The sequence below is a fragment of the Muntiacus reevesi genome, chromosome 3, assembly GCF_963930625.1.
Source record: "Muntiacus reevesi chromosome 3, mMunRee1.1, whole genome shotgun sequence".
NCBI classification, from domain to species: Eukaryota; Metazoa; Chordata; class Mammalia; order Artiodactyla; family Cervidae; genus Muntiacus; species Muntiacus reevesi.
Window position 1 is genome coordinate 115,268,734 of NC_089251.1, and position 24,885 is coordinate 115,293,618.

Consider the following 24,885-nt stretch of genomic DNA (forward strand, 5'->3'; position numbering starts at 1 on the left):
TAAGTTCTGGGTTCAAGTCTCAATTCAACTATTTAATAGCTACGTAGCCTTTAGACATTTATTTAACTTCTCTGAGGGTCTCTTTTCTTAGACAAATGATGGAGAAATGATGGCGACAATGTTGATCTCACAGTTTGGTTGAGAGAAATAATGAAATAATGTATGTAAAGTGCCCAGCACACAGAATTAATGATAGCTATTGTTATGATGAATAAATAAATTGTTGTCAAAACAGAATCACATGAAATCAATACACTGAATAAATCACTCACAGCAAAGACTGACCAGTCATTTCATAGTCCTTGATAGGAACTCTTCAAAGGTTTCAAATCTGAACAGGAGGAGCTAGGTGAATTGCAAGTAGGGAGGGGAAATTTGCCAAATTCAGGCCAAGCTGAAAAGCAGTTTTCTGAGAAGGATACATTATCCAGGCACATAAAAGCCAGCAGAAGCCCAGATCTCCAAGGGTTTACTTTAAGGCCTCACTTTCCATGGCTGCCAATTAGATACTAAATTTAGAGGGGCCTTATCCTCTCCTTATTCTGGGATGGCAACATTCGGCAGGAATCAGGCTCCTTATGTAACAGAGTGCTTGTTGACTTGAGGCTAATTGGTGAGGTGGCTTGTGAAATGTGGCCAACCCTCAGCAGGTAGACAGACAGGCTTTTCCCTAGACCAGAGCCATGCTTCCACATGCAAGGTTTAAAGGAACAGTGGGGAGGGAAAGAGGGAAGAGAGGACACTGAAAGCTAGAAAGAGCCAGTGTCAGAAACAAACTGCTCAGAACAGCTAGGTAGGTATCATTTAAAAGCTTAATCATATAGGAAAGATATATCTCTGCTGAAAATCATGTACAAATACTTAGAATGGTTCTTACTCTGTCAGAATGTAACACTGCTGAGCCGTGGGCCTGTTTTTCAAGGTCTTCTTTAGAAACCTGGCAACTGAAAATCCTTTAGATTCCCTCTTCAAGGTCACCCGCTAAACCACCAGGACTCAAACCAGCAATGTGGCACAGTTTTACCTGGGTCCTTTCCCCTGCCATAAAATACTCAAATATTTACCCATTTTCCCCCGGCGTTAAACACACCAGGAAAAAAAAGTGGATTCTGGAATCTCCGGATATATTTAGAATTGTTCACAAGTCAGGCGTGGAACAGATCAAAGTGAGGCTTCTTTAGGGTTGTGCCAGAGCCCCAAGTAGGAGAAAACTCCGGAATATGCTGAAAGCCCAAGCTAGCCTGGGAAAGGCTTAATGCTTATAGGATGATGCCTGTTTTCCTTGAGTAGCAGGAAAATCTCTAAGTTGGGAGAAAGATGGGGTTAAGCAGAAGAGGGCTAACAACGTTTTCCAATGGGAGCTAAACCTGGAGTCTGCCATCTGAAGGCCTCATCATTTTCTTTTTTTTCAAATAAAATAGTCATTCTTATTTATTTGGCTGCGCCAGGTTTTAGTTGTGACATGAGGGATCTTTAGTTGCAGCATGTGGGGCCCAGTTCCCCGACCAGGGATTGAACCCCGGGCTTCTGCACTGGGAGCAGAGTCTTAGCCACTGGGCCTCCAGGTAAGTCCCCAGGGCTTCGTCATTATTTACCACCCATCCCACACTGTGTCCCAAAAGCCTGGGCAGTTGAACATTCCTATTCAACATCCGACTCCCTCCCAAATAAGGTCACCGTAGGCATACCAAATGAAGAATTCTCTACCTTCTCTGTTTCTGATTCATCATTTAATTCCTCAGGCAGTTTAAATTGATTCAGCTTGCTGCAGAGTCACTTCAGTCGGGTCCGACTCTGTGCGATCCCATAGACGGCAGCCCACCAGGCTCCCCCGTCCTTGGGATTCTCCAGGCAAGAACACCGGAGTGGGTTGCCATTTCCTTCTCCAATGTGTGAAAGTGAAAAGTGAAAGTGAAGTCGCTCAGTTGTTGGAAAATATCTAGCCCACATTCCGCCACACCCTCACCAAGCAATCCTGACACTTTTTCCACTGAACTCAGACCCAGGTCTGAATCATCCGCAACATAGTCGGCTATTACCAAGAGCTGAGCTGATATGCAGGGCAAAATCTGACCATCCTTGAGCTAGGAATTCATTCATGCAATATTGCTTAGAATAGGTCAAGCACTGCCCTGGATTCAGAGATGAGTAAGATTCATCTCCTGATCTCTAGGAGCAAATAATTTAGTAGGGGTTGCCCCACTATGTTTTCTTACTGTAAGATGCAATAACTGCTAATAAAGGTTAGGTGTATGTAATGTTACTACAACCCAGAAAAAGAGCAATTAGTAATGCCCAACAGGTAAGGGAGAGAGAGGGCCAGGTAAGTTTATAGATACAATATAGGTAGATTACTAGGGAGATATAGGAGTTTGGATAATGGAGGAGGCAGAAGGGATGTAAGAATAGGAGAAGTTCCATGTGAGTGAAGCACTGTGGTGACTGATGGTGGGGGAGGAGTAAGTAATAACACAACATGTATGTGAATGAACTGAAGCATGGCAGAAGAATCTCATGAAGGGAACTGGAGCCAGATTAGGAGTCTGAATTTTATTTCACTGGCAAAGGCAATCTAACAACCAAAAAAACCTGTTTATCTTCCAGGTTTAAAATGTATCCAAAGAGGGTAGAAATGATGTATTTGTCCACATGATCTCTAAACCCTTCAGAATGCACTACATACAGCTTCATCTCTGAGTACAGCTATAACTCCATGTCTGCTCTGGCTCAGTTCTGGCACTTAATGTATTAAACATGAGAAGATAACTGCATAACTACATCATTCTTTACCTCACGTCCAGTAATCCTTACCTGTCAGCTGAGCCAGCTGCTATCTTGCTTCCATCAGGTGACCAAGAACATCTCAGAAGATTCTGTAATGATGAATAGGCAGGAATCCAATGAATACAATAATGTACCAAATGTATGTACCCCTCTTTATTAGACTATAGCATCACAAAGAGATTTTAAATTCTTAAGTACAGTTTTTGTTTTCTGTTTTTTGGGGGCTGTGCTGCATGGCCTGCAGGATATTAGTTCCTTGACCAGGGAATGAACCTGTGCTCCCCTCAGTGGAAGTGCAGAGTCTTAACCACTGGACTGCTAGAGAATTCCCCCTCTTAAGCGGAGTATTCTCTGCGACATATAATCAACAATTGTCTTATACTATGTGGCCCAAGACAGCCTATTTTAATATATTTCAAACCATATAAAAACCAACTGAGAAACTGCTTAATTTACAGTAAATTAACAGTGGACCTGGCTATAAAATTTTGTTCTGCCTACAAATGGGGGCTTCTTTTGCTCATTTACGTGGATCCTCATTAAATTTTTTTGCTTACCTTGAAGGAAAATAAAAATAAAATCAATTCTAACAAAAGATAAAATTTGATTTATCTTTAAATAAAATTCTTTGATTTTTAAATCAAATAAAAGATTCAGTGAAACTGAACCTTAATGGGTTCTCAAAAGGAAAACATTAGTCTATGTTAACAAACTGTCTGGAAGGAAAAGCTGCTTTGAAGAGCTCATCTGAGAGTTTAGGAAAATTTTCAGTCTCTCAGAGCTTGGCCTGTGGTTCTTACTGAGGGAATGTATCTCAGGACTTTAATACCTGGTCACTGGGAGGGTGAGAGAGGTCATCTGGGTAGCAGCCATGGGAGTCTGAGTTCCATATGGAACAATGACCTGTGAGAGTCAAAGTTCCCAAAAAATTAAGAAAACAGAAGCATCCTGTTGAAGTGGGAAGTCCTAAATTTGAGGACTCCATCACTATCCGCCTATGTGATTGCCTTCTTGCTTATGCTGCTGTCAGTTTTATTTCTGGCAAGAGCAGTTTTGATGGACAAAAGTGTTACTGGAATTCTGCTCTTTCTCAGTAGCGTTATTGCTCTCTATATCCTTATCATCATCTTAAATGTTTCTTTCAGTCAAATGGATAGTAAAATTCCTCTACTATGCAGCCCTCACCTTTTCAAAGTTGTGCACATTTCCTTGAAATATCTTCACACATCGCTCTTTGGGTGCAAATGGCCGGACATCCCAGATCCGCACTGCAAATTCAAACAAACGAAACAAAACAATTATCAGACAGCGGGATACCTGAGAACCCAGATATCTGAGATATCTGGGTTCTCAGATACCTGAGAACCCAGCTGAAATCAGTATCATGTCAATGACAGATGCTATTTCCTGGGTGGAGAAAGACCAACATCGTACAATGCTACTTGATAAGTCTTTTTTCTTTTTCTAACGGGAATGAAATGCATCCAAGTTCCATTAACAGGGACTAAAGACACAGAGGAAAACTGAGAAGGCAGGAAAGGAAAATGTCAAACACACTGCTGGGGATTTGCAACAGAAAGTAGTTGAGTGTGATACTGATTTCAACAAAACATTTTGCAAATGATTCCTCTGCCAATCCTGAGTCACATCTAGCAAAATTTCAACATGACAATCTAAATACCACTGACTACTGTGACAATCAATCTATAAAAATCAAACTCAGGACTAAACTTTTCCAATTATGCTCACAGGAAAATCTGACAGTTTAATTGTAAACAAGAACAATATAGAAAAAGTGAACTTTGAATCCAATTCTAGCTCTGCTATATATACATGGGGAAAATATCAGGAAAATAGTGAGATTCTCTGTGCTTTGGGTGCCTTTGTAAAATGAGAATGCCACTTGCTCTTTTTTTAAAAAATAAGAATATTTTAAAGGTCAAATAAGATGATACATGAAAGGGCTTTAAGACTGGCAGCGATAAATAATAAACAAAAAGAATTTGTAATTTTTACTATATACCTATAACGAGAAATTCTTGTTTTTATTTTAATAACCATTTAGGGAATCTCACCTTTCCTTATAGTGACTTCCCTGGTGGCCCAGATGGTAAAGCGTCTGCCTACAAGGCAGGAGACCCAGGTTTGATCCCTGGGTCGGAAAGATCCCTTGGAGAAGGAAATGGCAACCCATTCCAGTATTCTTGCCTGGAAAATCCCATGGACGGAGGAGCCTGGTAGGCTATAGTCCATGGGGTCACAAGGAGTCGGACACGACTGAGTGACTTCACTTTCTTTCTTTCTTTCCCTTTCCTTATAACAAACAGTGCTAGAATTAGACAATTGAAAATCTAATGAAGTAGGATATAAATACCCACAGTAAGCAGTGGCCACAGCTGCTGTTAACTAAAGCTAAATGTACAGTGAAATTTGAGTGATGTCATTTTACCTGAGTATGGGAAAAAAGCCAACAATCCTTGAAGACAAACAGGCATTAAAAAGGCAAAACTACACATTAAAGTTTGCTATTCAGATGAGAATACAGCCAGAAGGCAAGGAAGTTCATTCATTCAGCAAGTATTTATTGAGTAACCCTTGAGTGCTAGGCTTCCGTGATAGCTCAGTTGGAAAAGAATCTGCCTGCAAAGCAGGGGATCCTGGTTTGATTCCTGGGTTGGGAAGATCCCCTGGAGAAGGGATAGGCTACCCACTCCAGTATTCTTGGGTTTCCCTTGTGGCTCAGCTGGTAAAGAATCTGCCTGCAATGTGGGAGACTTGGGTTCACTCCCTGGGTTGGGAAGATTCCATAGAGAAAGGAAAGGTTACCTATTCCAGCTTTTTGGACTAGAGAATTCCATGGACTGTACAATCCATGTGGTTGCAGAGCTGGACACGACTGAGCGACTTCCACTTCACTTTGGGTGTTAGGCAGTTTTCATTACAAAATGTTAGTGAAAACATTTTAGTATACCAGAGGGGCATTTCCAAAAAATATTAAGCATATAATCCAAGATGTCATTTTCCTTTCCTGCTATGGAAAACACATCCTCCCACCCAACAACTCAAAAACAAGTGAAGAAAGGACAAGTGTGTTAGTGTAAATCCAGAATATTGAGGTGTTTTAATGAGGACCTCTTGTCACATCAATGCTTTTGGAGTAGGGAGGGAAGACAGACTGGCAGAAAAAGTACAACTGAGATATCAATAGGTTTTTGATTATCTGAGTTTGGTACTCTCTGAAAATGCTACAGAACTGCCTTGGATGGATCTTCAGAGTCTCATCTTTCTCAATAAACTAATCTCTATGAGTTTTTTGTGCAATGCTTGAATCCACAGCCTTGGATTCATAGCATACCGAACTGAAATGGGCTTGAAAAGTAAAATCTAATTCTCTTACAACATCAGTATAGAAACTGATGCCCAGAAAGAACAAATGCTATGTGTAAAGATGCTCAGGGATTAGATGGAAGATTTGGGACTTTCATCCTGGCTTCTTGATCATTTCTTCTAAAGCATTTTCTATTACAACTTGTTTTCCTAATTGCCCTGGTGGACACCTGCAAGCCATCCTGGGCTCTTTCCTTGGACTCTCTTTTACCCCGGCACATATTCCCAGCACCTAATGCCCGTTTTATTTAGGGTCTACAGCGACTGACGTGGAGCGCTTTCCTTTCCAAAGTTACCTGTGTTGTCCATTGCATTGGACAAGAGGTAAGAGCCTTCAGAACTTAAACTCAGGCCAGTCACTGAATCTGCATGACCTCTCATTGTGTAGGTCAGCTTATTTTGGCGCAGGTCCCAGACCTACAAAACAAAACAACGTGACACTTCCAGAAATCAAACGGTGAACAGCAAAGAAACGGAGTTATTAAAGAGTCAACTGCCTGGGAAAATTGGTATCCTTTCTTAATTTGCCTCTAGGCCAAGCACTACTTTACCACAAAATACAGAATTTCTATCAAAGAAGGAAAAACTCTTGTCTTTCTAAAAACAGAGTTAAAGTTACTAAGTGTGGCTAGAAAAATATAAACTAATGAATGTCAAATATTAAGTTTAACAAAATATAAGAGGATTTAAAGAGGTTATTTTCAATTCATAACAAAATGTACTAGGAATTAAAAAAAACAAAGTAGCTTTTAAAATACAATCTATGATTCTTTGCAACTAGAAATAAACTATTTCAAACAACTATATAAAAACAGTTAAATGACTTCATTTGAAAAAGGCATTTTGATTGCATGTAAAACATACATAACAGTAATATGCAAAAACAGAGGTTTAAAAATGTTCATTTAATGTCATAATACATATACACACATACATACAATGGAAAAGCATATTTATTAAAAGAAAAATAAACTCTAAGTTCATGGTTTTCTGGTTAGGAAAGGTAAGAGAAACAGTTCAGCTGAAAATAACCTAATGTCAAACAGAAAAAAATAGTTTATTAAGTTATGGCTCATAAACACACTGTAACACTAAGAGCTCTCATGCTAGAGTTTGAAGAGCAGAGTGGAGTGAGTGAGGATTTAGGGCCAGACTGAACCAGTCACTGCAACTTAAAGACTTATGTATTATATTATTGGGCCACTAACCCTTCTGAGCCTGTTTCTGGTCTGTAAGATAGGGATAACATTTACTTCTTAGGGCTTCTGTGAGGATTACAGATAGAATGCCTGGTACACAGCAGGCCCTCTAATTGGTTGCTATTATTAAGCAAATCCTAAAAACACTCTGAAGATTGAATGTAAAAATGTTTATAAATAAACTATTATTAAGCAAATAAGGAAAATATAAAACAGTTATTTATAATTACATAAAAGAAATAAAGGCAATAGAAATGGCCTGGAATGTCATATGGAAAAAGAACAGCAATTCTGTTAAGGTCACTGTTATTATACAAAATTTCATCCAAATTTGATTTAATATTGCCACATAGTTTTTCTAACTTAAATATTCCCCTGTCCCTTTAAGCAAGGCACTTTCCTCATCTAGAAATGAGTTTGTCAAAGCAATACAGACGGCAGACAACTCCACTTTCACCATCAATAACTCATTCATGTGTGGAACCCAACATACTTTATACACAATCATTTTTGTGTCAGGATGTTTGCTGCCTCAATAATCAGGAAAGCTTGAAGTGGTTGACGTTTTTTGTTCAAGCCATTGTTCCTTCTCTTCAGAGAAGGCATTGTTGAAACCTTTAGCTCTTTAGGAGAATGAAATTCATCATCCTTCACAGCACTTGGGAGCTATTTCCAGACTTTCCACTCTGGGGCCTGCACAGGTTGTTTTGTATACCCAAAATGTATCTGGGATTTGCCAGAGGACGAGTGAGTAGGGCAGTAATTTAAGCAAAATATTTTGCAGATGTCCTAATCAGCTGTTCAGTAATTGTGGCAGGCACTTTTGGAGATAAAACAAATGTTGTTCCTGTTCTCAAGGAGCTAAACAAGTGAGGAGAGGCCTGTACAAGGGGCAACAGCCAAGAGGGCAGAGGGATTAATGTTGCCATGGTACAAGGATGGGAGTGAGAAAGGGAAGGTTTCACAAAGAATAAAGCACTTGAGCAGGGAATGGAAAAAGAATTGACTGATTTACTGCCAAGCCGCGCAGCTTGTGGAATCTTAGTTCCCCGATCAGGGACTGAACCCAGGTCCTTGGCAGTGAGAGCATAGAATCCCTACCAGTGGACTGCCAGGGCATTCCCAAGAAGTACTTCTTTATTTAGACAAAGTAGAAGGTTATTCCCAGGCAAAGATGATGCATGAAAGCAGAGCGACATGAAAAAATTGCTGGGTTTTGGGAAATGGGCAGAGAGGAAGCAGACAATGCCTGAGTTGATGGGCAGACAAAGGGCAGCTCACGAAAGGTTTTGAATGACTGGCTTGGATTTTACCTCCCTCACTGGGGAGCCACAGAAGGGTAGAGTAGTGGAATGAGTTGGTCAGATTCTAGAAAGAGCCTTCTGGCCCAAATAATTGGAAAGGATGAGAACAGAGATGGGACTACATTAAAATAATAAAATAAATCACCAGCTGACCTCCCATTCTGACTAGAGCTCAAGATTACAAGAAATGCCAACCAGATCTTCAAGCCACCAAGTAGAAGCACATGTTCTTCTTTTATTCATTTTCCTCTGACTCCACAATCCTATACCTAGGAAGAAAATCTCAAGAGCCCAACAGGAACTGTGTTATTTGTTCACAACTATAATCAGAATTTGCTCACTCCAGATTTTAAGAGGGGCTTCCATTCCCTATTTGTTCCTCCTTTCCCAGAATAGGCAGTGCTCTCTGAGAGACTGAGAAGCTAACAGAAACCAGGCTCTTCAGGAGTACTCCCTAATACAGCAAGGCGGTGCAGGGATCTGTCAACTAGCTCAAGATGGTAAGCCCCTGACTGCTTAAAGGATACTTGTTAATTGAGTAGAAGCAATATGATAGAGCTGTAAGACTACGGGCCCTCTGGAGAATCCTGGCTCTACCACAGACTTTTTGATCTTGGCTAAATCATTTAACCTTTTAGGGTTTTGCTTTAGTCATCTGTACAATAAGAGAGATGATGAGATGTCTAAAGTCCCTTTCAGGTTTGACATTTTCTGAGTCTATTTCTGATGGAAAAGGAGCCTCCCTTTTGCATTTTTAAAAGAAACTTATAAGGGCCTGAGTACTATTAAGAGGCTTTCTGGGTCCAAGAACAGTTACTCATCCCTAAGCATATCAGAACAGGATGCTGTTAAATAGGGGGAAGACTGAAATTCTATGGATAGTTTCACATTTCTCTAGCATATGCCTTAGTTTTACAGGAGCAAAATAAAATAACTAAAGCAATCTAATTTCAAATACCATCTTTATTAACTGCTATCATCAATCTGGCAACTGTATCCAAAACATGAAATATCCTTGTATTTGTTAACACAATGATTTTCATCTAGAAATCTATTCTAAGGAAGTAATTAAATATGGAAAGCTTCACAAGCAGATATATTGGACACATTGCATACAGCAGCATAATTTGTGATAGTGACACATAAAACAGTCTAAATGTCTAGCATAAGATTGCCACTTACTGTGCTGGGAAAACTGGTCAACCACTTGTAAAAGAATAAAACTAGAACACTTTCTAACACCATACACAAAAATAAACTCAAGACAGACTTCAGAATGGGAGAAAATAATAGCAAACGAAGCAACTGACAAAGAATTAATCTCAAAAATATACAAGCAACTACTGCAGCTCAATTCCAGAAAAATAAATGACCCAATCAAAAAATGGGCCAAAGAACTAAACAGATATTTCTCCAAAGAAGACATACAGATGGCTAGCAAACACATGAAAAGATGCTCAACATCACTCATCAGAGAAATGCAAATCAAAACCACAATGAGGTACCATCTCACACAGGTCAGAATGGCTGCTATCCAAGTCTACAAATAATAAATGCTGAAGAGCGTGTGGAGAAAAGGGAACCCTCTTACATTGTTGGTGGGAATGCAAACTAGTACAGCCACTATGGAGAACAGTGTGGAGATTCCTTAAAAGACTGGAACTGCCATATGAACCAGCAATTCCACTGCTGGGCATACACACCAAGGAAACCAGAACTGAAAGAGACACATGTACCCCAGTGTTCATCTCAGCACTGTTTATAATAGCCAGGATATGGAAGCAACCTAGATGTCCATCAGCAGAAGAATGGAAAAGAAAGCTGTGGTACAGATACATAATGGAATATTACTCAGCCATTAAAAAGAATACATTTAAATCAGTTCTAATGAGGTGGATGAAACTGGAGCCTATCATACAGAGTGAAGTCAGAAAGAAAAACACCAGTACAGTATACTAACGCATATATATGGAATTTAGAAAGATGATAACGATAACTCTGTATGCGAGACAGCAAAAGAGACACAGATGTATAGAATAGTCTTTTGGACTCTGTGGGAGGTGAGGGCGGGATCATTTGAGAGAACAGCATTGAAATATGTATATTATCATATGTGAAACAAATCGCCAGTCCAGGTTCAATGCATGAGACAGGGTGCTCAGGGCTGGTGCACTGGGATGACCCTGAGGGATGGGATGGGGAGGGAGGTGCGAGGGGAGTTCAGGATGGGGACACATGTACACCCATGGCTGATTCATGTCAGTGTATGGCACAAACCATTATAATAATGTAAAGTAATTAGCCTCCAATTAAAATAAATAAATTAAAAAAAGATTTCCACTTATTAAACTATAGAATATTTTAATAATATATAAAAGTAAAATAATGATGATGGCAGCCAACATGTATTGAAGACTTACTATGTAACTGCTATGGTGTTAGGAATATCAGAGATATATACATATATCAGGTCATTATACTGTACATCTAAAACAATGTTATACGTCAATTATATCTCAATAAAACTAGAGAAAAAAAAGAAACAGAAAAATGATCCAAATTACAACGCTAAGAAGAAAATAAAGAGTAATATGATGGATAGCAGTGAGAAGCACCTACTTTCATCTCAGAAATCCTCTCTGAAGATATGTCTGAGCTGGGTTTCTCTGTTGGTTCAGTGGTAAAGAATCTACCTGCCAATGCAGGGGACATGGGTGTGATTCCCGATCTGGGAAGGGATCAGGGATCCCTTAGTTGCCGTGGAGCAACTAAGCCTGTGCATCACGACTACTGAAGCCCGAGAGCCCCACAGTCCACACTCTGCAACAAGAGAGTAGCCCCGATTTGCCGCAACTAGAGAAAAGCCTGTGCAGCAACGAAGGTCCAGAACAGACAAAAATACTAAATAAATCACCTGTCTATGCAGGGGACACAGGATGAATCCCTGGTCCAGGAAGATTCCATATACCATGGAGAAACTATGCCTGTGGGCCACAACACCTGAAGCCCATGCGCTCTAGAGCTTATGCTCCACAACGAGAGAAGCCACCGCAATGAGAAACCTGGGCACCACAATGAAGAGTAGCCCTGTTCGCCACAGTTAGAGAAAACCCGAGTGCAGCAATAAAGACCCAGGGCAGCTGGAAAAAAATAAAAAGGATATGTCTGAGCTCATATTTAAAGACAACACTAACTCAGTGACTAAGTCAGTCATGGCAATATCCAATGTCGGGGATTCCAGACAAAGGACTAGCCATATATATGTGTGTATATATATATATCCCATATGTGTGGAATCTAAACTATGCTACAAATAACCTTATTTACAAAACAGAGTCACAGACATAGAAAACAAACTCATGGTTACCAAAGAAGAAAGGGAGTGGGGGAGGTATAAATTAGGGGTTTGGGATTAGCAGATATAAACTACTATATGCCTGGTAGCTCAGCTGGTAAAGAATCTGCCTTTAATGCAGGAGACCCTGATTTAATTCCCAGGTCGGGAAGATTCCCGGGAGAAGGGATAGGTTATCCACTCCAGTACTCTTGGGCTTTCCTGGTGGCTCAGTTGGTAAAGAATCCACCTGCAACGTGGGAGACCTGGGTTTGAACCCTGGGTTGGAAGATCCCTTGGAGGAGGGCATGGCACCCACAGGCTTCCCTAGTGGTTCAGACGGTAAAGAATCTGCAATGCGGGAGACACGGGTTCAATCCTGAGTAGGAAAGATCCCCTGGAGAAGGAAATGACAACCCACTTCAATATTCCTGCCTGGAGAACTCCATGCAGAGAGGAGCCTGCTGGGCTACAGTCCATGGGGCTGCAATAAGTTGGACATGACAGAGTGACTAACACACACATTATATAGAAAACAGATAAACAATGAGGTCTTACTGTACAGCACTGAGAACTATATTCAGTATCTTGTAATATAACATAATGGGAAAGAATATGAGAAAGAACATATATGTATAACTGAACACTCTATTGTACACCAGAAACTAGCACAACATTGTAAATCAACTATACTTCAGAGAAAAAAAAAAAAAGCCTACAACGCTATGATGAAGAGTCATTAAGTGCTGCACTCATAGGACTCTATTTATATATTTCTCATATTTGAGATAAATTTGGATTTCAGAACAAAATTGGTATATATCAACAAAGACTGAGACTAGCTATGTGAGGAAAAAACTGATTCAAGAGAAGGTATAACACATATGTATCTGAAAAGACATGGAAAACCTTCAAAACCAAGAAACTCAGTTCCTTCAGAACTCTAGTACAACTGAAGATATTTGTTTATGAAAGTTAAAAGTGCTAGTCATTCAGTTGTGTCCAACTCTTTGTGACCCAATGGACTGTAGCCCACCAGGCTCCTCTGTCCATGAAATTCTCCAGAAAAGAACACTGGAGTGGGTAGCCATTCCCTTCTCCAGGGGACCTTCTTGACCCAGGGACTGAGCCCAGATCTCTTGCACTGCAGGCAGATTCTTTACTGTTTGAGCCACCAGGGAAGCATACTTGAATACAGAAGGTCCCAAAACAGTTTAGACAAAGAGCCCAGAATAAGCCACACTATTTGTGGTAAGAAGGACTTACTAGCACAAGACTATTATTCTTAGGCTAGTCTATCCCCACAGCTGATACACAAAGATCAAATTCTCATAGTTTAAAAAGTCAATCTCAGACAGTCATACGTTGTATGATTCTATTCATATGATATTTTGGAATAGGAACTATAGGACAAGGAAGAGATCAATGGTTTGGAGGGATTAGGAATGGGTAAAGGGTGTGATGCAGAAGAGTACTATAAAGTTTTTTGGGGTGATGGAAATTGTTCTGTCCTGTCTGTGGTAGTTACATGAATCTGCATAAGCATTAAAATCCATAGAACTGTATACCAAAAAAAGGCTAATTTCATATGTGCGCCCAGTCGCTCAGTTGTGTCCAACCCTTTGCAACTCCATGGACTGTAGCCAGCCAGGCTTCTCTGTCCATGGATTTTCCCAGGCAAGAATACTGGAGCGGCTTGTCATTTCCTACTTGAGGAAATCTTCCCAACCTGGGATCACAGGTTTGAATCCCAACACGGGATTGAACCTGTGTCTTTTAAGTCTGCTGCACTGGCAGGAGGATTCTTTACCACTGTGCCACCTGGGAAGCTCAGAGGGAACGCTGCCCTGACTGGGAACTGAACCCCGGCTACAGCATTGAGTGCACTGAATCCTAACCACTAGAGTACTGGGGAGCATCTAATTTCACAGTATGTAAATTTTTATGATACTAACTTAAAAGTATGAAAAGTACCATGGCTAGATGACACTAATCCACTTCCATGTGTATTAGAAGCTGTCTAGTGATTCTAATAATAGTGGGTTCCCGAACTTCACTCAGGGAAATAATGTATTTGCTATTAAGGTGATCTAATTAAGCACCCACGTTCTGACTTTAGTCTCCAAAGAGTTACATGGTGGAAAAGGGACATTGAGGTTGAATTTTGGAAATGGTGAATTTTTAGGTACTCCAAATGGGGATGCTGAGTAGCTGGCTGTATATATGGGTCTGGAGCTGAAGATCTGGGTTGGGAACATCGAGTTATCTGCATAGAAATCACAATAGAGTCACAGTATTAGATGGGAATTGCCCAGGGAAAGGCATATAATAAAAGCACTGAGGAAAGAACCTTGGGGAATAACGACATTTAACGAATGCATAGACAGAATAGCTTGCAGAGGTATCTGATGGCTATGCCTGATGGAAAAGGTAGGAAAGTATATTGTCAGAGCAAGTTTAAAAAAAACAAAGACTAAAAGGATCTACTAGATTTAGTAACAGGGAGATCATTGGTGACCTTGAAGAGAGCAGTGCAAGTAAAACAACTGAGGCAGAAGCCAGACTGATGAGCAGTGGTCAAAAGGCATGGAATCGAGAAATGAAAGGTAGATAAGGTATTAAAGACACTGAGTGTAGAAAATATTCAGGGGATTTCTCACAGGAAATAAGAGCAAGACTCTGGGCCCAAACTCTAGGTTTTGAATCATTGGTAAAATGGCATTGTGTGTGTACTCAGTTGCTCAATCCTATCCAACTCTTTGTGGGAAGCCCATTAACAGCACTTATTTCATAGGACTGTTGTGAGGCTTAAAATAACTATAATGTAAAGCTCTAAGAACAACAGGTGGCACAGTGGTAAGCACTTCACCTGCTGATGTAGGAGATGCAAGAGATGTGGGTTTGATCTCTACATTAGGAAGATCCCCTGGAGTAGGAAATGGCAACTCACTCCAGTATTCTTGTCTGGGAAATTCCAAGGACGAGAAGCCTGGCAGCCTCTAGTCCATGGGTTTGCAAAAGAGTTGGACACGACTTATGGACAAACATGCACAGCATGCATTGAGAACAATGCCTGACACACTTGAGGGTTAGAGGATGATGATAACTGTATTATGATCATAACCACTATCACCATCTTTAAAGAAGTTTGGCTGTAAAGGGGAAGACTGACAGGGCAATAACAAGACAATGTGGAACTGAAGGAAAACTCTTTCCCCTACCAAGAGAAGACCGAGCATGATGAAATGCTAATAAGAAGCAATACAGTTGGTTAAAAGGATAGGATTTGAGAAAACTGACAGCATGAGGTCCCAGAGACAGGAAAGAAAGGTTGAAATCTTTCCATTTAAGGGACTCCCTTATCGTTGGGAGAAATATCAATAAGCTCAGATATGCACCAATAAGCTCAGATGACACCACCCGTAAGCAGGAAGTGAAGAACTAAAGAGCCTCTTGGTGAAAGTGAAAGAGGAAAGTGAAAAAGTTGGCTTAAAGCTCAACATTCAGAAAACTAAGATCATGGCATCTTATCAGTTCATCGCAAATAGATGGGAAAACAGTGGAAGCAGTGGCTGACTTTATTTTTCTGGGCTCCAAAATCACTGCAGATGGTGACTGCAACCATGAAATTAAAAGACGCTTACTCCTTGGAAACAAAGTTATGACCAACCTAGACAGCATATTAAAAAGCAGAGACATTACTTTATCAACAAGGGTCCGTCTAGTTAAAGCTATGGTTTTTCCAGTGGTCATGTATGGATGTGAGGGTTGGACTATAAAGAAAGCTGAGCACCGAAGAATTGATGCTTTTGAACTGTGGTGTTGGAGAAGACTCTTGAGAGTCCCTTGGACTGCAAGGAGATTCAACCAGTCCATCCTAAAGGAGATCAGTCCTGAATATTCATTGGAAGGATCGATGCTGAAGCTGAAACTCTAATACTTTGGCCACCTGATGTAAAGAGCTGCCTCATTTGAAAAGACTCTGATGCTGGGAAAGATTGAAGGCAGGAGGAGAAGGGGACGGCAGAGGATGAGATGGTTGGATGGAATCACCAACTCAATGGACATGGGTTTGGGTGGACTCCGGGAACTGGTGATGGACAGGGAGGCCTAGCGTGCTGCAGATCATGGGGTCGCAGAGTCAGATACAACTGAGCGACTGAACTGAACTGAACTGTAGATAAATGGACATTCCAACCATAGTAACAGAAAGGAGACAAGGAGAGATGGGAATACAGTACAATTTCTAGATAGAGACAACATAGCAAGTTGAGTATTTACCCAATAATTACTACTCTCATGATAAAGCATAAGGTAAGTCAAAGTCTTTGAAATACCTAAGGAAGCCAATAAGTAAAAGCAGAGACAAACTGAACAGGCCTCCCCCTGCCCCAACACATTTCATATTTACTGGCATCTGCTATGTCCAGAAATTCTGCTAGGTGCTCTAATGCATTTGGCTCATTTAATGCCCATGACACCTCTATGAGATAGATACTGTTAACCCCTACTACACACATGATAAAACAGAAGTTGAAAGAAGTCTAGTCACTAGTTGAAAGAAGTCACTAGTGTGAAGTCACAAAAAATTAGAGAACAGCAGAACTAAGATTAGACCCGAAGTCAATTACTTGAAAGCTTGAGCTATATTATACTATCAAGAAGTCTATTGCCTCTTTTCTTCAACATCACTACCTTCTTACATTCTTAGCTATGAACCCCCACCAAAACTTCCTTTCTACAGTTTCAAAAATGAAGACACTCTGAGAGATTAGGTACAGAATCACAAACTCATTTACTGCTAATTCAATGAAGCCAATACAGGTTTAAAAAAAAGAACAAGTTTCAAATGCCGTCACTCAGGGAACGCACTCTTCATTTTTCAGAGTTCCCACACAGGGACTTCTCACTTCATATAAACTGCCTGGTCCCTGATGGGCAGGGACCATATAAGTTGTAATGCAACCCTGACTTAGAAAGTCAATAAAGACAGAAAGAAAACAAGTTCTAATTTATCTTTCACTTAGCTGGTATAAAGTGCAAAGTTAGGAAGTTGGAAAGACTTACCTCCGTAAGTGGAGACAGGTGAAAAGTAAATAGAACATAAACATCTAAAATACCTTGATATCGTTGTCTATTCCACCAGAAATAATCTGATCACTTGTATCATTGAAAGTCACAGCTAACACTTGGTAGGTGTTCTGAAATGTCTGAATGGCTGCTTTCTTGCGGATATCCCAAAGCTGAAAAAGAGGACAAGAGAGTCTATAGTAACATCACTCTAAGAAACAACTGCATAGTACACCCATAAATCTAAGGACTGTGGAAGTGAAAACATCTGTAAAGGTACCCTGTTCAGAAATTTGTCTGAATGAATATCCCATCAATGTCATAAGAACCGACTATAATTTTGCCAAAGTATCTGAATGCCGGTGGAATAAATCACTTTGGTTATATTTTCAGACTTTGTTAAAAGTTTGAATATATGCAGTTAATTAAATGCCCTTAGAGAGGACATCTTCACCGTTTGTTTATTAGTTCATTTGTTCTACACAAAGGATATTAGACCAATGTTTTCAAATTGTAGATCTTAATTCATTACTCAGCTACAACTTGCATTAAAAAATATATATTTATATACATATGGAGACGAGGTTACATCAGTGAAAATGGCAGAGTACAAAGTGCCTAAAGATTGTCCCTCTACAAAAGCAGAAAACTGGCAAAAAATCTTTCAGAATGAATTGCATCAGAACTCTAGAAACTAAAAGTTTACAGCAACTAGGTAAATGCTTACTGAGGATAAAAACCAGCTGGGTCCTAGTAAGAGGGCTTTGTAGTTCTTTAACTTACCCTGGCTTCATCCTCACTCAGCAATAGATCTGAAAACAATAGCCTACATTCCTAGTATAGGTTCCTAAGTACCCAAGGAAGAAGAATGACTCTTACTTTCAAAATATTGTGGGTTTAAATTTAAAAAAAAAAAATTTTTTTTTTTTTTTTAACTGTTTGGTGGCTCCCTGATACATGAACTCAAAGTTTTTGTTGTTCAGTTGCTAAGCCATGCCTGACTCTTTGGAACCCCATGAACTGTAGCACACCAGGCTTCCCTTTCCTTCACTATCTCTGGAGTTTGCGCAAACTCATGTTCACTGATTCGGCGATACCATCCAACATCTCATTCTCTGTCACTCTCTTCTCCTGCCTTCAATCTTCCCCAGCATCAGGGTCTTTTCCAATGAGTTAGCTCTTCCCATCAGGTGGCCCAAGTATTGGAGCTTCCGCATCAGTCCTTACAACAAATACTCAGGGTTGATTTCCTTTAGTATTGACTGGTTTGATCTTCTTGCTGTCCAAGAGACTTTCAAGAGTCTTCTCCAGCACCACATTTCTAAAACATAAATTTTCAGTGCTCAGCCTTCTTTATGGTCCAGCTCTCACATCCGTACATGATTACTGGAAAAATCATAGCTTTGACTATATGGACCTTTGTTGGCAAAGTGATGTCTCTGCTTTTTAATCTGCTGTCTAGGTTTGTCATAGTTTTTCTTCCAAGGAGCAAGTTTCTTTTAATTTCATGGCTGCATTCACCGTCCAGTGATTTTGGAACCCAAGAAAATAAAATCTGCCACTGTTTCCCCATCTATTTGCCATGAAGTGATGGGACCAGATGCCATGATCTTTGTTTTTTGAATGTTAAGTTTTAAGCCAGCTTTTTCAATCTCCTCTTTCATCTTCAAGAGGCTCTTTAGTTCCTCTTTGCTTTCTGCCATTAGGGTGGTGTCATTTACATATCTCAAGTTACTGGTATTTCTCTCAGCAATCTTGATTCCAGCTTGTGCTTTATCCAGCCTGGCATTTTCCATGATGTACTCTGCATACAAGTTAAATAAGCAGGGTGACAACAGACAGCCTTGTCATACTCCTTTCTCAGTTTTGAACCAGTTGTTGTTCTATGTCTGTTTCTAACTGTTGCTTCTTGACGTGTATACAGGCTTCTTAGGAGGCAGGTAAAGTGATCTGGTATTCCCATCTCTTGAAGAATTTTCGTTTGTTGTGATCCACACAGTCAAAGGCTTTAGCCTATGTAGTCAGTGAAGCAGTAGTGATATTTCCCTGGAATTCCCTTGCTTTCTCTATGATCCAGTGGATGCTGACAGATAGATTTCAAGGAATTAGATCTGATAGAGTGCCTGAAGAACTATAGATAGAGGTCTGTAACACTGTACAGGAGGCACTGACCAAAACCTTTCCAAAGAAAAAGAAATACAAGAAGGCAAAGTGGTTGCTTGAAGAGGCCTTACAAATAGCTGAGAAAAGAAGGCAAGGGAGTAAGGAAAAGAGATTACCCTACTGGATGTAGAGTTTCAGAGAATAGCAAGGAGAGGTAAGAAAGCCTTTTTAAGTGAACAATTCAAAGAAATAGAGAACAACAACAGAATGCAAAAGATTTAAGATCTTTCCAAGAAAACTGGAGATACCAAGGGAACATTTCATGCAAAGATGGGCACAATAAAGGACAGAAACAGCAAGGACCTAACAGAGCAGAAGAGACTAAAAGAAGTGGCAAGAATACACAGAAAAACTGTACAAAAAAGGTCTTAATGACCTGGATAACCACAATAGTGTGTTTACTCATCTAGAGCCAGACAACCTGGAGTGTGAAGTCAAGTGGGTCTTAGGAAGCATTATTATGAACCAAGCTAGTGGAGGTACTCGAATTCCAGTTGAGCTATTTCAAATCCTAAAAGATGATGCTGTTAAAGTGCTACACTCAGTATGCCTGCAAATTTGGAAAACTCAGTAGTGGCCATAGGACTAGAAAAGGTCAGTTTTCATTCTAATCCCAAAGAAAGGCAATGCCAAAGAATGTTGAAACTACTGTACATTCCTAACTTAAAGGGCTTGACTTTATTTTGCCTACTGTGGAACTTTCCCAGGGCAGAGGCATTTGTCTAAAACAATTAAAGGCAAATACATTAGCCTCTGCTGGCTAGGCAATGGATAACAGTTGGGGCAAATAGGAAAAGCTGGGGAATGAGACAGTTTGGAGAGTAAACGCTTTGAAAAGGTTTGACATATACTTGGAACTCTAGGAGGCCACCTGAATGCCCATGGCTGGACTGAAGCTTAGGAAAGACCTGAGAAGGCCCTAACCTCTCACCTCTTGCTGACCACAAGAGGATGTGAAGGCTAATACAGTGTTATAATCTGTCAGGCTGAGAGGTTAGAGGAGGCCCCTACACACCCACACAGCCAATTCACAAAGACTGGCAGAGTCTTCCCTGCCCCACCAGGCGATTAAGGATATTTCTTCTGAATCATCTGTGAACCACTGAGCTGACGAAATAGAGATTTCAATGTCTACACATGATAAAGCCAAATAGATGGGGAAACAAACAATGGAAACAGTGATATACTTTATTTTTGGGGGCTCCAAAATCACTGCAGATGGCAGCCATGAAATTAAAAGATGGTTGCTCCTTAGAAGAAAAATGATGACCAACCTAGACAGCATATTAAAAAGCAGAGACATTCCTTTGCTGACAAAGGTATGTCTAATCAAAGCTCTGGTTTTTCCAGTAGTCATGTATGGATGTGAAAGTTGGACCATAAAGAAAGCTGAGTGCCGAAGAATTGATTCTTTTGAACTGTGGTGTTGGAGAAGACTCGTGAGAGTCCCTTGGTCTGCAAGGAGATCAAATCAATCCAGCCTAAAGGAAATCAGTCCTCAATATTCACGGGGGGCGGGGGAAGATGTTGAAGTTGAACCTCCATTACTTGGGTCACGTGATAGGAAGAACTGACTCATTAGAAAAGACCCTGATGCTGGACAAGATTGAAGGCAAATTCATTTAAAAAAGCAACCATCAAAAGTTTAGTGTGGTTTTTCACATGTACTCCTTTTGAAATCCCTTTGTTTAATCATTAATTTAAAAAAACCCAGAGTCAAAAACTAATACCAAAGAAAGAATAAAGTGTACAAAGCAGTGTGTCCTGTGTACCCTTGAAATAAGTTACTATTTCTAGGCTTCATTTTCCTCCTTCATAAAGTGAGGATGCTGGAGGAGATCAGTGGCTCCCAGAATGTCATACCTGCTATATCAGATCACTTGAGAACACATTTAACATTCTGATTCTTAAAAACACAATACCACTGATATTAACATCCAAAAAAAAACAACAACAAGAGAAACACTTAGGTGCAAATCTAACAAAATACGTATGTGAGTTCTATAAGGAAAACTTAAAAAATGCTAATGAATGAAATAAAAGTAGACCTAAATAAATGGAGAGACATTCCACGTTCATGGGTAGGAAGACTCAATATATCAAGATGTTCGTTCTTCCTAATTTGGCCTATAGATCAATCATACTGATCAATGCAATGTCAACTAAAATTCTAGCAAGTTATTTCATGGAAATCAACAAACTGGAGTTTACTTGGAAAGGCAAAAGATCCCAATTTGCCAACACAATATTGTATGACAAAACTGGAGGACTGACCCTACCCAACCTTAGGATTTACAATAAAGGAAATAATCAAGACAGTGCAATATTGACAAAAGAGCTGACAAATAGATCAATGAAAGAGAATAAAAAACCTAGAAATAGACCCCCATAATCAACTGATCTTTGATAAAGAAGCAAAGGCAATACAATGGAACAAAGGGGACTTCCCTGGTGGTCCAGTGGCTGAGATTCCACGCTCCCAATGCAGGGGACTCAGGTTTGATCCCTGGTCAAGGAACTAGATCCCATATGCTGCAACTAAGAGTTTGCATGCCACAACTAAAATCCAGCTCAGCCAAAAAAAAAAAGGTTGGGGGGGAAACAAAGATAAATGACTTCAACAAGTTGTGCTGGCACTGTACATTCACATGTTAAAAAAAAAAAAAGCACAATCCATGAAAGAAATCATCGATAAGCTGAATTTTACTAATATTAAACATTTCTGTGAAAGAAAATGTTAAGAGAATTAGAAGATAAGCCACAAACTATGAGAAAACACTTGCAAAAAACACATCTGTTAAAGGACTGTTATCGAAAATAAAGTATAAAGAATTCTTAAATTCAACAACAACAAACAACCAGGTCAAAAACTGAGCTTTAAGAGTTCTCATCAAAGAAAAACATTTTTTCCTTTTCTTGTATCTATGTAAGAAAACAGATGCTGCTGGTCAAACCTGTGGTAATCATTTCACAATAAAGTTAAGTCGAACCATCCTGCTGCATGCCTTAAATTTATACAGTTATATATGTCAATTATTTCTCAATAAGACTGGAAAAAAAGGTATTTTACATGATATATCATTGCAAAAATGCACAGTAAAAACGACAGTACAATACAACCACACACCTACTAGAAAGGTCAAAATCCAAAACACTGACAATACCAGATGCTGATAAGGATGGGGAAAAAAGGAATGCTCATTCATTGCTGGTAGGAAGACAAAATGGTGTAGTTACTTCGGAAGACAGACTGGCAGTTTCTTACAAAACCCTTAATATGCGTGCGTGCTCAGTCACTTCAGTCGTGTCCGACTCTCTGTGACCCCATGGACTATGGCCCGCCAGGCTCCTCTTTCCATGGGATAATCCAGGCAAGAATACTGGAGTGGGCTGCCATTTCCTTCTCCAGGGATAAATATGAAATGAGTGAGATGAGTGACGTGAAGTCACTCAGTTGTGTCCAACTCTTTGTTACCCCATGGACTGTAACCTAGCAGGCTCCTCCGTCCATGGGATTTTCCAAGCAAGAGTACTGGAATGGGTTGTCATTTCCTTCTCCAAACCTTTACTATAGAACCCAGCAATTGTGCTCCTCAGTATTTACTCAAAGGAGTTAAACACTTGTTGTTGTTCAGCTGCTAAGTCATATCAGACTCTTTGCAACACCATGGACTGCAGCACACCAGGATTCTGTCCTCCACTATCTCTTGGAGTTTGCTCAAGTTCATGTCCATTGAGTCAGTGATGCTATCTGGCCATATAAGGTGAGTTAAAAGCTTAGGTCCACACAAAAACCTACACAGCTGTATAGAGCAGCTTTATTCATAACTGCCAGAACTTGGAAGCAAACAAGATGACCTTCAGTAGGTGAATGGATGAACTGTGGCATATCCAACAAAGGAATATTATTCAGTGTTAAAAAGAAATGAAGTAGTAAGTCGCTGCAAGGAAAGATCCCGAATGACATAGCATGCTGCAACTAAGACTTGACGCAGTCAAAGAAATTAAAAAAAAAGAAAGAAAAAATACGGAGGAATCTTAAATGGTATTACTAGGTTGAAAGAAACCAAAATGAAAAGACTATACACTTTGTGATTCTAACTATATGACATTCTGCAAAAGGCACAACTATGGAGATAGTAAAAAGATCAACAGTTGCCTGGGGTTGAGAGAAATGACTAGGCAGAATATAAAGCATTTTTCAGTTCAGTTCCCTCCCTCAGTCGTGTCCGACTCTTTGCGACCCCACAAACTGCAGCACGCCAGGCCTTCCTGTCCATCACGAGCTCCTGGAGTCTACCCAAACCCATGTCCATCGAGTTGGTGATGCCATCCAACCATCTCATCCTCTGTCATCCCCTTTTCCTCCTGCCCTCAATCTTTCCCAGCATCAGGGTCTTTTCAAATGAGTCAGCTCTTCGCATCAGATGGCCAAAGTATTGGAGTTTCAGTTCAACATCAGTCCCTCCAATGAACACCCAGGACTGATCTTCTTTAGGATGGACTGGGTGGATCTCCTTGCAGTCCAAGGGACTCTCAAGAGTCTTCTCCAACACCACAGTTCAAAGGCATTAATTCTTCAGTGCTCAGCTTTCTTTATAGTCCAACTCTCACATCCATACATTACGACTGGAAAAACCATAGCCTTGACTAGATGGACCTTTGCTGGCAAAGTAATGTCTCTGCTTTTTAATATGCAGTCTAGGTTGGTCATAACTTTCCTTTCAAGGAGTAAGCGTCTTTTAATTTCACGGCTGCAATCACCATCTGCAGTGATTTTGGAGCCCAGAAAAATAAAGTCAGCCACTGTTCCCCCATCTATTTGCCATGAAGTGATGGGACCGGATGCCATGATCTTAGTTTTCTGAATGTTGAGCTTTAAGCCAACTTTTTCACTCTCCTCTCTCACTTTCATCAAGAGGCTCCTTAGTTCTTCCTCACTTTCTGCCATAAGGGCATTGAAAATACTGTGTATGATCCAATAGTGCCAGATACATGTCATTACACATCTGTCCAAACCCATAGAATGTACAACACTGAAAGTGAAACCTCATGTAAACTATGGACTTCGGGTGACAATGATGTGTCAATGTAGGTCCATCAACTGTAAAACATATATCATTCTGGTAGGGGAAACAACGCATGCCAGGGGTAGCAGTTAAATGTGAAATCTCTGTACCTTCCCCTAAATTTTGTGGTCAACCCAAAACTACTCTAAAAATTAAAGCCTTGGGACCTCCCTGGTGGTCCAGGGGTTAAGACTCCATGCTTCCAATGCAAGGGGCCAGGATTCAATTCCTGGTCGGGGTAGTGTGGCCAAAAAAAAAAAAACAAAAAGTCTTAAAAAAAAAAAAAAATCCATTCTAGACCTACTGAACCAGAATCTGGGTATTTCTAACAGGTTTTTCAGGTTATTCTGATATTCACAAAGGTTGGAACTCATTGGGTTAAATGACTTTTAACATCCCATCCTTTGTAACTAAAACCATATACTGACCTTTTTAAATACTGACTTAAATTTCACAACATCCTTATAAGAAATTTGTATTATTGTCAGTAAAGACTGAGAAACTGAGGATCAGAAGTGTCACATAATTAAGTAAACACTAAGTCAAGAATCCAATTATTCTTGGATGGTGGTCTA

At 40.1% G+C, this 24,885-nt stretch overlaps 1 protein-coding gene across 1 annotated transcript in view; it reads right to left on the minus strand.

Moving 5' to 3' along the window:
* SNRNP40 (small nuclear ribonucleoprotein U5 subunit 40) overlaps positions 1–24,885 on the minus strand; it is a 33,170-nt gene that overhangs the window by 2,403 nt on the left and 5,882 nt on the right. Inside the window, exons 5-8 of the mRNA XM_065930267.1 lie at positions 17,129–17,251; positions 6,468–6,588; positions 3,970–4,052; positions 2,812–2,873 (exon numbers count right to left, since the gene is read on the minus strand). Of these exons, the coding sequence (XP_065786339.1) occupies positions 2,812–2,873; positions 3,970–4,052; positions 6,468–6,588; positions 17,129–17,251 (389 nt within the window). The remainder of the gene's footprint in view (positions 1–2,811; positions 2,874–3,969; positions 4,053–6,467; positions 6,589–17,128; positions 17,252–24,885) is intronic.